This window comes from Hemitrygon akajei, chromosome 7, assembly GCF_048418815.1.
Source record: "Hemitrygon akajei chromosome 7, sHemAka1.3, whole genome shotgun sequence".
NCBI lineage: Eukaryota > Metazoa > Chordata > Chondrichthyes > Myliobatiformes > Dasyatidae > Hemitrygon > Hemitrygon akajei.
In genome coordinates, this window is record NC_133130.1 from 91,556,897 (window position 1) to 91,571,070 (window position 14,174).

At 45.8% G+C, this 14,174-nt stretch overlaps 1 protein-coding gene across 1 annotated transcript in view; it reads left to right on the forward strand.

Moving 5' to 3' along the window:
- The first annotated feature begins 5,855 nt into the window (after positions 1–5,855).
- The window catches only part of LOC140730666 (serine/threonine-protein phosphatase 2A 65 kDa regulatory subunit A beta isoform-like), a 92,163-nt gene continuing 83,844 nt past the window's right edge, over positions 5,856–14,174 (forward strand). The window contains exons 1-2 of the mRNA XM_073051416.1: positions 5,856–6,049; positions 8,854–8,964. Of these exons, the coding sequence (XP_072907517.1) occupies positions 5,960–6,049; positions 8,854–8,964 (201 nt within the window). The 5' untranslated portion in view covers positions 5,856–5,959. The remainder of the gene's footprint in view (positions 6,050–8,853; positions 8,965–14,174) is intronic.

A 14,174-nucleotide genomic window follows, 5' to 3' on the forward strand; every position in this document is an offset into this window, starting at 1 on the left:
GTCAGAAAGGCTCCCTTTATTCCCACTCTTTGCCTCCACCCAGTCAGTCAATCTTCTATCCGTGCTAGTAACTTTCCTGTAATACCATGGGCTCTTTATTTTGTTAAGGAACCCCACGTGCTGCACCTTCTCAAAGGTCTTCAGAAAATCCAAGTAAACGACATCCACTGGTTCTCCCTCGTCTCTCTTATCTGTTGGTTCCTCAAAGAACTCCAACAGATTTGTCAGGCAAGGTTTTCCCCTCAGGAAACCATGCTGACTTTGGGCCTATTTTATCATGTGCCTCTAAGTACGCCAAAACCTCATCTTTAATAATGGACTCCAACATCTTCCCATCCACTGAAGTCAGGCTAACTGTGATTTCTTTGCTGCTGCCTCCCTCCCTTCTTGAAGAGTGGAGTGACATTTGCAATTTTCCTGTCCTGTGGAACCATTGCAAAATCTAGTGATCCTTGAAATATCATTACTGATGCCTCCAGCAACCTCTTTCAGAACCCTGGGGTGTAGCCCACCCGGTCCAGGTGACTTATCTACCTTCAGACCTTTCAGCTTCCCAAGCACCTTCTCCTTAATGATAGCAACTACACTCACTTCTGCTCCCTGACACTCTTGGATTTCTGGCATTACCGCTGGTGTCTTCCAAAGTAAAGACTGACGCAAAATACGCCTAATTAGCCAGCGTGGCTATGTGTGTGGCAGGTTGTGCCTTATCAACTTCATTCAGTTTTTTGACAAGGTGACAAGAGAGATTGATGAGGGTAGAGCAGTAGATGTCGTCCACATGGATTTTAGTAAGGTGTTTGACAAAGGTCCTCACAGGAAGCTAATCCAGAAGATTAAGATTAAGATGCATGGGATCTGTGGGAAATTGGCTGTTTGGATTCAGAACTGGATTGCACATAGAAGACAGAGGGTAGTGGTAGAAGGGACTTAATTGAGTTGATGGTTAGCGTAGTTCTGCAGGGAACTGTGCTGGGACCTCTGATATCTGTAATGTATATAAATGACCTGGATGAAAATGTAGATAGGTGGCTTAGTAAAGTTGCGGATGATAGCAAGATCGGTGGAGCTGTGGATCATGTAGAAGACCGGCAAGGAATACTGCACAATGTGTCAGACAATGTTGCAGACATGGGCTGAGAAATGGCAGGAGGAGTTTAACCCAGATAAATGTGAGGTGTTGCACCTTGGTAGGGAAAATGTAAAGAGACAGAACACCGTTAAGGTCAAGGTCCTTAACAGTACTGATGAGCAGAGAGTACTGACAGGAGGGGCAGTGGACAGTGGGAGACAGGTAAGGAGGAGGAGCATGAGCAGGAGGTGAGGAGAAGAGAAGGAGTAAGAGGGAAACCAGAATGCAGATAAAGAGTTAACGTTCTAGGCAGAGAGTCAAGAGTGCAGTAAAGTACCTTCAGAATGTAGACCTGGCAGATCCTGTCCTCCCCAGGCTGAATATCTCTGATGTTCTGGGTCAAAAAGATGCCTCGCCCCTGACATTCAGAATCTGGCTTGCAGATGAAGGTCTTGGGTTTCCTGGCTCTACAGTAGGGCACAAAATCATGATATCTGCAGCGAGAAGCACTCACTAGTACTGAGAGAAGAACCTATACAGAAGGTCTTTAAGTTCAAGGTTGAGCCCAAGTTTAATTCTCTTCGGGCCGTACACATGTATGCGGCTAAATGAAACAGCATTTCCCTGGGGCCAAAGTTGCAAAGCACAAGCACACAGAGACACACATAGTACATATAGTTACGATAGGACATACAGTCACCAAAAATTATAGCACAGGCCTGAAGTTTGATGAGGTGCTTGGAATGTTGGCCTGGAGCCATGTTTCCACAGGAACAAGTACGCAGCGGTTCCTCAACTTGCCCCGGTTCAGCAGACGAGGGCAAATCAGCTTGTTTCGTGCTGCGTCCACCGCAAGCAATCAAGCTTGTATTCCACAGAGTGGACACTAGAGGGCAGCACCGACAGGAGCAACCAGCCACCCCAGACTAGCACGCCTGCTGCACCCCTGTTCTCTTCCACACAGCCTTTGGCATCTCATCACCTGGCTGGCTGTAGCAGGCAACCCCACGGCACGAGGCCCGGTCCGCACAACAACCAAGGCCACGCAGACCCTCTCCAATGAGCCCAACTTGCAGTAGTTGAAATCACCAATGTCCAACGGGGTCTTGCGATCACAAGAAAAATGTCTAAGGTGCACATTTGCACTGTTTGTTGGACCAAACGCACCCGCCATCTTATCGGAGGGATGCATGTCTGTGGTGTCTTTCACAAGCACGGAGTATCCAACAACACCTCACAGCTGTTGAAGTCCTCCTGACAGACCGTAACTATGGTCGTATAGGATACGAAGCATTTGGTACAAGAACACCAAGATCCCAGTTGATGCTCTGTTCCCAGTCACAAATGGCTTGTCGTGGAGCAGACTTGATGAGCCGAATGACCTAGACCTGCCTGTATGTCCTACGGTCTCAGGATCATCACCTTGTCCTGCTGGAGAGGCTGGTGTCTTCCTGAGATCCCGAGAGCCATGTTGCCTGGTGCTTAGCTCCTGGTAGGGCCGCACATGGTGGGGGAAGGGGGGGCGTTTCTGGACCAAGAGTGACCCAACCAAGACCTTAGCGCTGAAGTTGCTGGAAGATGGTGACGCATTTCAACCGCGGCGAAGGCGGAAGGAGGCTGCCCCGACCCCGACCTCTCACAGTGGCTTTAGCCACGGATCAACCCCACCCCCCATGTTAAATGAAATCACGCACAGACATTCTCCATTAGGGGAATAAACCCTTGGGAGAACATCGTACTCAACTTGAGCGATCGCTACTGTCCACTGTGGTTTATGTTTCTGTAAACTCTCCGTCAAGCAGACTTGCTGATTTCACCAGTGCAAGTTCAGATTCATAGAAATGTCACAGGTACAACCTATCCTCGTTATATGCAGGGGATACGTTCCTCGCAGTCGACGAATAATGTGAATAATTATTTACATGGAGAAAATAGGGATGCGTTCCAGAGGGCTTCCTAAATATGTTTTATCTGTAATTTATTCACATTTTCATACCAATACAACACAAAAGCAGTACCACGAGGCAACATTCGTATTATTTTTCATCAGTTTAAGATAATATTCCATGTAATAAATCATAGAAAGTTAACATACTAGGTTATACAGTACACACCAACAGTGGCAGGTGTGTTGGCTCCGGGAGATGAGTGGTTGTTGTGGTGTAGGTCAGCTTTACATGGATAAGGTGGATGGTTGTGGTCGTCAGGATCATATCAAGCACAGCAAGGGGCGAAGGAAGAGTTACAGAACTCTCAGAACTGCCGGCAGCAGGAGATGACACTGGTTTGAAGAAAGTGGTGAGGGTTGTTTGCTTGGCAGCATTTTGTTTTTCAGCATAAATTTGCTCGTAGGGAAGAAGGGTTGACAGCAGGGAATGACTGAAATGCTGACTCCGTTCTAAACTTGGGTCCATGTCCATCGCCATTTGTGCCTTGTGTTCCAACTTCCACTATTCCCTCACTGCTGGTAAACTCCCGGGATTTTCAAAATCGTCTGTTGCTTGCAGCATCCGAGAGAGTTTGCCGTAAAAAATATGCCCTGAAGGTGGGTCACACCTTGATCAAGTGGTTGAATCAGCGATGTTGTGTCAGGCGGCAGGAAACGCACTGTTACGTTAGGAGGAATGCTGTCCAAATGTTTCGGATGGGCTAGCGCATTGTCAAGCAACAAAAGAACTTTAAAGGCAAGATTCTGTTCCCTGCAGTAGTGTCCCAGAACTGTGTTACCTTAAGCGGATGCCACGCTGTTTATAATTTCCAACTTTTTTTCAAGTGTTAACGCGCTCGGCTGATGGCCAAGGACCATGACATCGGACGCTTAGGAGGAATAGTTAAATATTTCAAGCACAAAATCACTGCGCCGTAGGTAAAACCAACAAAAGTTTAAGAGTGCAAAATCACGCATCCATAGCTTGCCAAAACCAATGCGAGACTTGCGGGAGTGAGACTGTGAGGCGTGCACACGTGACTTGTATTGGCGGGAAAGCGGTGCTCCTCACATAACTGTGAGTTTTGGACGCATATAAGGAGACGTTGGTAGAAATAGGTTCCTCACCTGTGAATCCGCATTGTCTGAAGACACATATAACGAGGATAGGGTGTACTTCAAAACATACAGTGAAATGTGTCATTCGCGTTGGCAAAACTAAGGATGTGCAGGGACAAGTATTGACACGCATTCTGGCAAAAATGGGTGAGATTTGACAGGTTAAACTCTGCTTTAAGATCATCTTGAAACAAACTGGCTTTGGGGCATAAAATGATGATAAACATCACACCAACTCTATGCATTTAATTATAAAACCTTATTTTTTCACAGACCACAATTCAGATCAGATCAGGTTCATTTATTTATCGGAGGTGCACCGAAATATACAGTGAAATATGCCACTTGTGTTAACAGACAACAATCACCTAAATGTGCTGGGGGGGGGGGTGGGGGGCAGCACGTTCCGGTGCCAACGTAGTGTACCCATGATGTTCAGCAGAGCAACACAAGCAACAAAACATGGCAAATTTGGAGCATTCTGTGCAGTTTTGGTCGCCTACAAACATACATGAAAGTCGTAAGGAAGGTGGAAAGACTACAGAGAAAATTTACAATGATGCTGCCGGGTCCGGAAAAAGATTGGAGGAGTTACCAGGAACGGTTCAATAGGCCAGGAAGATTGAGATCAGATTTGATAGAGGTACACAAAATTATGAGGGGTAGAGAGAGGGTAAAAGCAAGCAGGCTAGGTGGGAGTACAACTGGAGGTCACAGGTTAAAGGTGAAAGCTTAAATATTTAAGTGGAACCTGAGGGGAAACTTCTTCACTCGGAGTGGTGAGAGTGTGGAACGAGCTGCCAGCGCAAGTGGTGCTTGCGAGTTCCATTTCAATGCTTAAGAGAAGTTTGGATAGGCACATGGATGGTAGGGGTATGGAGGGCTAAGGTCTGGGTGCAGCCTAGTCCCATCGGTTTGGCATGGACTAGATGGGCCAAAGGGCCTTTTTCTATGTTGTACTTCTCTTTGACTCTCTCACTCACCCATCCACTCACATTCAGACAGGCCTCCAGTCCTTGGCCCCAGACTCTCAGACCCGCAGTCATCAGTAACTTGGCCCTGAAGTGGGATTTCACAATATTCTGCACATGTTCTTTACACTACACAGAACACACCAGAAGAACAAGCCCATCCGCCCACAATGTGTGTGCTAGATCTCTTTTGCCTCTACATTTCCTGGCTATTCATGAGCCTGTCTTAAAGTCTATCCTGTCTGCTTCCGACACTACGCCTGGCAGCCCTGTCCAACGCTCCTCACACTCCTTGTAAAAACTTTGTCCTGGACATTCCCTTTAAACTTTCCCCTCCTCTGGTATTTTGCGTTTCTACCTAGTTCTGACTGTGTACCTATCTCTGCCTCTCTAAATTTCATAAACTTTCCTGAGCCTCCTGCACTCCAGATAAAATAACCCAATCTTGTCCGACGTTTATAAACTTCCCTCGGACTCCTTTACCCCAGATAAAATAACCCAATCTTGTCTAACGTTGATAAACATCCCTTGGCTTCCTGCATTCCCGGGGGTAAAAAATCCCAATCTTGTCCGACGTTTATAAACTTCCCTCAGCCTCCTGCAACCCAGATAAAATAAGCCAATCTTGGCCGACGTTTATAAACTTCCCTCGGACTCCTTTACCCCAGATAAAATATCCCAATCTTGTCCGATGTTTATAAACTTCCCTCGGACTCCAGCACTCCCAGAAAAAAGCCCAAACTTGTCCAACCTCAATGTAGAGACTAAAGGGATTTATACTCTCTCAGTTAGGCAGCATCCTAGCCAACCTTTTCTGCATCCTCTCTCAAGTGAGTTTCAGTCCAGAGGGCGCAGCCTCAGAATAGAGGGATGTCCATTTTCAACAGATATGAGAAGGAATTTCTTCAGCTAGTCTCACAGGGATTCCCATCCTGCGGTCCACGGATCCCTTGGTTAACGGTAGGGGTCAATGGCATAAAACAGGTTGGTAACTCCTGAACGGGAGAGTGGTGAATCAGTGGAGTTCATTGTCACAGACAGCTGTGGAGGCCACGCCTGTGTCTTATGGTCTAGTTACCCATCCTCAAAATCCAACCAGATGCTCCACGCCTGTGTAAGTACGTCCCTGGACCACCTCCTCCAATATAGGAACAGCTAGTCTAGAAGCGTAGGATGCAAAGATCAGCCTGGGCTCCAAAGACTTACAATGTGGCCGGGAAGGGAGTGAAGAATGGACTTTGGAGAACTAAAAGGGCCACGAGAAGGACTTGGCGAGTTGAATTCAGAGAAAAAAACTTGAAGAACAGGAGGATGGCCAGAGTGAGGGTCTGGGCCGGCCAGAGCTAAATGAGGCAACATGTTTGGAGTCGGGGGACTTTGGGGGAGATCCGCAATGAATACTTTGCTTCAGTAACCACCTGTGAGAGGGACCTTGATGTTTGTGAGGGCAGTGATATGCTACAACGTCAACACTGAGAAAGAGGATGTTCTGGAACTTTTGAAAAGCACTAGGATAGATAAGTCCCTGGGGCCAGCTGGGATATATCCCAAGGTTATTTACGGGAAGCATGGGAAGAGATTGCTGCACCTTCAATGACGATCTGGGCATCTTCGCTGGCCAGTCCTCACCAGAGGAAGTACCAGATGATTGGAAGGGGACAAATGTTATTTCCTTGCTCGAGAGAGAGAAGGGATGACCCTGGGAATTATAGACCAGTGAGTTTTACTTCACCAGTGGGCAAATTGTAGGAGAAGATTCTTACAGACAGGATTTACAAGAAGCATAGTCTGATTCGGGAGAGTCAGCATGGCTCTGTGAGGGGCTTGTCGTGCCTTGAGCCTGACCCAATCCTTTGAGGATGTGCAAAGCACGATGAAGGAATTTTGGTAAGGCACCTGGTAGGATCACTCAGCATCATGGAAACACCTGGACAAGGAAGACGACATGGACAACTGTGAAGGACTTTCATTCAACAAAAGTAACGATTCATCAAGGCTATACTCACCGCGATCCACCAGCCACGTCATGCACAAGGAGTTCAAGTTGTCAACAAAGAAGTCCACTCCCTAAACAGGTTTTGACAAAAAATGTTGATAAATAACCCCTCAAATTTCTAGCATTGTTACAGTATTCCTGCTATGTTAGCCTGTTTTCGAATTGCCATAACAAGTGGCTCAATGGCCAGAATAAACAGGAGGTCTTGTTCCCCGTTGGAGTTTAAAAGGCGCCGAAAAAAGCCCATTAGTTAAAATTTCAGCCTGTGGGTTAGAATAAAGAAGCTGTATCCACCTTAGAAAATTTCCCCCTATTCCAGATCTTTCTAAAACTTTAGATACTGCCACTCCACTCTGTCAAAGGCTTTCTCGGCATCCAGTGACAGAATAGCACTATCAGAGCTTCCAGATTTTTCATAAAGTATATTAAGCACTCTTCGAATGTTGTGGAAGCCCTGCCTTCCCTTACCAAATCCATTTTGGTCAGGGTGGACCATTTTTGGCAAGAGTGGCTCCAGCCTCCTAGCTCATACCTTACAGAGAATTTTGAGATCATTGTTCAGAAGTGAGATTGGTCTATAAGATCCACATGGGGACAGTGGTTTTCCAGGCTTTAACAGTAGTGTAATTGCTGCCATATTAAGGGGGGGGGGGAAGGGATCCAGTGTCAAATGACTCCTGATACACATCAAGCAGAGGTGGTATTAGTTTAGTCTTAAAGATTTTATATATTTCTATCGGAATCCCATCGGGCCCGGGAGTTTTCCCTCCCTTCATGTAAGTTATAGCTTCAGACAATTCCTTCACCTCTAAGTTCAACTCCAGCGAGGTCAAGGACATTTCATCCAGGGGTATAAATTCTAATAAGTCGAGAAATTCCTTTTGTACTTGTGGAGCTGAATCTGAATACTCTGAGCTATACAGATTTTGGTAAAATCTCAAAAAGATATTGTTTATTTCATTTGGGTCAGCAGTTGTCACCCCCTCATCTGATTATATGGAGCTTATTGCCCTTTCTATTTGTATCTGTTTGATGTGCCAGGCCGAAGGTTCACGTATTATCAAAGCAAGTATCCATGTACAACTCTGAAATTTGTCTCCCCAGATAGCCACGAAACAAAGAAAGAACATGAAAGTCATTCAGACAGAAACGTGAAACCTACACCACCCCCACATCCTGATCATCAGATCCCCCAAAACCACCCTTCCCTCCACACAGAAAATGGAACAGCAACATCGACTCCGCCAACCCACCTCCTGTCCCTCTCCCTGCCCCCTTCCCACTCTCAGTCCACATCAGAGACCCATATCAGAATCAGGTTTATCATCACTCACAGCTGTCATGAAATATGATTTTTTTTGGTGGCAGCAGCACAGTGCAATATATAAGAATTACAGCAGGACCGTGCAAACCTCAGACACCCGAGCTATATTCACGAGCCTAAGACTTTTGCGCAGTACCGTACATTATGGTCACACCAGCACTATGCCAGAAATTTGAGTGTCAGTTAGCAAAAGTGCTTTTATTAAGGAGAAGGTGCTGGGGAAGCTGAGAGCTTTGAAGGTAGTCAAGTCACTGGACCAGATGGGCCACACCGTAGGGTTCTGAAAGATGCAGCTGTAGAGATTGGGGATTCCTCAGCCTTGGACGGCAGCCTGCCTAGGAGAAGGAAAACCCTGATTTTAAACCTCTGCTGCCTTGCAGCTATGCCCACCCATGGGAAAGGCTTTGGGAGTAAACCCCTAAGGCAGTTTGATGTTGTTTACAGCTTCACTGTGGCAACCTCCACGGAACCGGCGGGGGATCACGCGGCTGGACAGCGTCAGCATTGTGCAGAGCAGCTTCCAGCGTGTCGGCCGTCTCGATCGCCGAGCGTAAGGTAAGATCGGCATTTTCCAGCAGCCGCTGGCGCACGAACACTGACCTGATCCCTGTAACAAAGACGTCTCGTACGAGGAGTTCCGCATGCTGTTCCGCCGTGAGAGATTTGCAGTCGCAAGTTCGCACGAGTGTCTGTAGGGCTCGGAGAAACTCGGCGCTCAACTCTCCAGCCCGCTATCATCGCGTAACTAAGCGATGTCTTGCGTAGACGGTGTCCAGTGCCCCTTGGTAGGTCGGCAGGTCCCTGATAAGTGAGTAAACTTTCGGGGTGACCCTCGAGAGGAGAATTCTGTGCATAACAGCGGGTTCAGTTGCACTAACCTCCTCCAAGTATGAGTGGAAGCATGCAAGCCAGAGTTCAAAGGCAAGAGCTGCTTCAGGGTCTTGGGGGTCCAAATCCAATTTTTCCGGATGTAAAATACTTTCCATGTTTTAAAACTTCCAGTCAATAAAATTGATGCACCATCAATAACTCTCTGAGACGTGAGGCAAGATATCGGCTTTTATTGACTGGAAGAAAGAACAAGCAGTAGTTGACCACCATACTACACCCTGGAGACTGAGGGCCGGGCTCAGGCCTCAATCGCCTTTGTACCGGGGTCTGTGGGAGGAGCCACAGTCAGTGGGAGGGACCACAGGAGCAGTCAGCAGGGGCGTGTCCAGACAGGTACATGTAGTTCACCACACTGGTGCCAAGCTGTATTGGCACTCGCCCTTCCCTTCGACCACATCAGTGACGTGGAGAGGGGGAGCCTGCTGCACGGGCAAGAGCGAGTCCTTCAAACCTCCCTGCCCAGGAGAGGACACAGTCCACCAGAGACACAAACCTATCATCTCCTGGGATCAAAGGGTGCCCACTACCAGAAATGTACGGCCATGCACTTTGGTAGCGGGAATAAAGGCATATACTGTACTGTTTTCCAAATGGGGAGAAAATTCAGAAGTCAGAGGTGCAAAGGCACTTGGGAGACCTCGTGCAGAGTTCACTAAACGTTATCTTGCAGGCTAAGTTGGCGGTAAGGAAGGGAAGTGGAATGTTGGCATTCATTTTGAGAGGACTAGAAAAAATATAAGGGTAATGCTGAGGCTCTGTAAGCATTGGTCAGAACGCAGTTGGGGGTATAGTGAGCAGTTTTGAGCCCTTTATCTAAGATGTGCCGCTATTCGAGAGGGTTCACGAGAATGATCCTGGGAATGAAACATACAAGAGGAGTGCTTGATGGCTCCGGGTCTGTCCTCAATGGAGTTCAGAAGGGAAGGAAGAGGGGTGAATTTCATTGAAACTTACTCGAATATTAAAAGGTCTGGAACAGAGAGGATGTTTCCTATGACCAGAGGGTGCAGCCTCGGAATAGAGGGACGTCCATTTAGAACAGAGCTGAGAAGAAATTTCTTCAGCAAGAGGCCGGTGGATCTGTGGAATCCATTACCGCTGATGGCTGTGGAGGACGAGTCATTGGGTATATTTAACGTGAAGGCTGACAGGTTCTTGATTGGTCGGGGTGTTAAAGGTTACAGGGGAGAAGGCAGGAGCATGGGGCCGAGAGGGTAATAAACCAGCCATGATGGAAAGGCGAAGCAGACATGATGGGCTGAGTGGCCTAATTCTGTTCCTCAGTCTTAATTGTCCGTTCACTCTGCCTGAGTGCTGGCCAGCTCCTCGGGAGGGCCATGGAAGGAAACAACGGCCATTTTGCGAAAAGCTGCATTTCACAAAAAAAAACTTAAATTTCTGCGTTTGAGAAATCTTTCTGCACCTTTGGCACAAATACAGGAAAAAATACTAATGACTATTAAATTATCCAACAGTTCAAATCATCATTCGGCAGGCTTTTTCCTTGATTTCATTTCAAACTAACAAATAATTCAAGGCTTGAATTAACAGCCGACAATTTGAAGATGTACACTTGGAATCTGCCATTTGTGCCTGGAAAATCGAGGCATTTCCGACATTCGGGGAATCTTTTGAGGTGTAGCACATGAAGGGAATGATTTTAATTATAAACACGAGCAAGTCTGCAGACGCTGGAAATCCACAGCAACTTACACAAAACGCTGGAGGAACTCAGCAGCTCAGGCAGTGTCTATGGGAATGAATAAACAGTCGGTTTTTCAGGCCGAGGCCTTTTATCGGGACTGTAAAGGGAGGGGAAGACGCCAGAATAAAAAGGTGAGGAGAGGGGAAGGAGGCCAGATGGAAGGTGATAGGTGAAGACAGGTGGGTGGGAAAGGCCAAGGGCTAGAGGAGAAAGAATCTGAGAGAGGAGAGGAGAGTGGACCACAGGAGAGATGGAAGAAGGTGGGGACCCAGGGAGAAGTAATAGGCAGGTGAGAAGTAAAAGGGGAGGGGGGAGATTTTTTTAATTTTTAAAAATAATTTTAATTCTGTAAAAATAGTGAAAGAATGCAAATTTCTATATTAATTAAAAAATCCAAAATTTGCACATGCAACATTTTTGTTTAAGTTCATACCAAAATAAATAAGGAACTTGATAGATGGAAAAATAACAGTTCCATCACACCATTAAGCAATTCACCTTTCATCCAATATGCACGAAGATTACAAACTAGCTCACATCACTGCTTCTGAAGAATGCACTGCACATTTGCTCTTATCTAAAGCTCTCAAACTAAAAGAACAGTTAGAGAGACTCCAGTGGAAGAAGCAGGTGTTATTCCGTTCATGATTCATAAGAACATAAGAAATAGGAGCAGGAGTAGGCCATTTGGCCCATCGAGCCTGCCTCGCCATTCAATAAGATCATGGCTGATCTGTCCGTAAACTCAGCTCCATCTACCTGCCTTTTCCCCAGAACCTTTAATTCCCCTACTATGTAAAAGACTATCTACCTGTATCTTAAATATATTTAGTGAAGAGGCCTCAACTGCTTCCCTGGGCAGAGAATTCCACAGATTCACCACTCTCTGGGAAAAACAGTTTCTCCTCACTTTTTACATTTTGTGTCAGGGATTTTGATGATGGAATCGATGGCTTCGAGGCTAAGATAGTGAACGATGTGAAGATCGGTGGAGGGGCAGGTAGTATTGAGGAAGCAGAGAGGTGCAGAAGAATTTAGAGTTTAGGAGGTGGCAGATGGAAAACAGTGTTGGGAAGTGTATGGTCATGCACTTTGGTAGAAAGCTTAAAAGCATAGACAATTTTATGACTGGAGAGAAAACTCAAAAAACGCTGGAGACAGGAGCTAAGTTTCATGGTTCTTTAGTAGTGGAAAACGAACGCAGAACACACATACATATCAATACGCGCCTAATAGCGCATGCAATGACGTGTTACTACAACATAAAGTAATCCCCATTTTATAAAGTAGGCTATACTTCTTCTTCGTCTTCCTCCTCCTTCTTGAGTTTTTACGACAGTTGGCATCCACACTGTTGCATTACTGCCATCTTCAGGATTTATTGTCCCTCATTGTCCATTCACTTGACTGCCTAAATCCATCTTTTCAGTCCCGTCGCCCTTAAAAAAACTAAACAACCATTTCCTCCCCGATCACTCTCCCCACATTCCAATAAACCTTTAACACTGTTCTCTACCAGTCCTATTTTGCGTAATTGTTGTAGCATTTCTTGTCTTTCCTGTGCAAATTTCCTGCATTTGAAATAAGGATATGCTCTACTGTTTCAGTCTCCTGACATAGATCGCAAAAACCTGTCGGATGTTTATTTATGATGGCCAGAGTACCATTAAGGTTGCTGTGCCCAATTCTCAGTCTACTTATAATTACTTGCTCCTTCCACTTTACTCCCCTACTCCTTCCCATATCTACTCTGTTCTGAATTGAATGTTCCTTCTTCCTTTTATTGCTCTATCCCAATGCTGCTGCCACTGTTGATTTATCCTTCCCCACACTATGCTCTTCCTCTCTAATTTTGATAGTTTAATATTGACCTCTACAGATCCTTTTTTGTCTGCTGCTTTTGCCAGCTTATCTGCTGTCTCATTTCCCATAATACCCGAATGTGCTGGAACCCACATGAATGCGATAATTTTGCTTTGTCTAGCCAGTCTTGAATTTGCAAACAGGATTTCATACAATAGATCCTGGTGTCCTCTAGCTGTACCCACCTTAATGCTTGCAAGGGCCAATACAGAATCGCTACATTTTACAATGTTATTTGTTACTGCAGTCACATTTCCATCCACCAGAACTGGTTACCTCCACTCTCTCCTGTCCCCTCCCATCCTTTTTATCATCCCCCACACCTCTCCTACTTGGGTTGTGTTTCCAATTGAATCACAATACTTCTTCCAGTGTGTCCTTTTAGCATGTCTTATTGTCCTCCTTACTACTGCCTGAGCTTGTTTGTACTGAATCATGTTGGAAGTTATGAGTTCTCTTAACCAATTTAAAAGCCTTATTTCTATTTCTCACTGCTTCCTTACAATTATCATCCCACCATGTTATTACTCTCCTCTTTGTCCCTCCTTTACTTATAGGAATGGATTCTAATGCAGCTGATGTTATACCTTGTTTTAATATGCTGTCAAGTGTTTCTATGTCCATCTCATCATTGACCCGACTTAGATATCTATCACTTTTTTCCAGAAACTTCTCCCAATTGGCTTTCTCAATGTGGTGAACTACATATACCTGTCTGGACACGCCCCCCTGCTGACTGCTCCTGTGGCCCCTCCCACTGACCGTGGCTCCTCCCACAGACCCCGGTATAAAGGTGATTGGGGCCTGAGCCCTGCCCTCAGTCTCCAGGATGTAGTATGATGGTCAATTGCTGCTTGTTCTTTCTTCCAGTCAATAAAAGCCGATATCTCGCCTCACGTCTCAGAGAGTTATTGATGGTGCATCACTCAAGGATCCATTTCCCACCTATATTCTCTGTGACTCATGAGGCAGAAATATTTATCTTGCACCAGATTGGGTAATGATCATTCCCTACAGTTCCTTCTTGGTACACTAACCACTCACATACTGATGCAATAGAGTTTGATACTAATGTAAGATCAAGCACAGATTCTTTACCTGTATTAACATCAATTCTAGTACTACTGCCATCATTTGGGCAGACGAAATACTTCTCATCTAGCAACTCCTCTATTACTTGACCATTGATGTCTGTTCTGTCACTCACCCATAATACATTATGTCCAGTAAAATCACCACACCAAACAATGTCACTACTATTCTGCCCTTCTATCTCCTCAAGCTTGTTTAACTCCAGTCTTTTGCA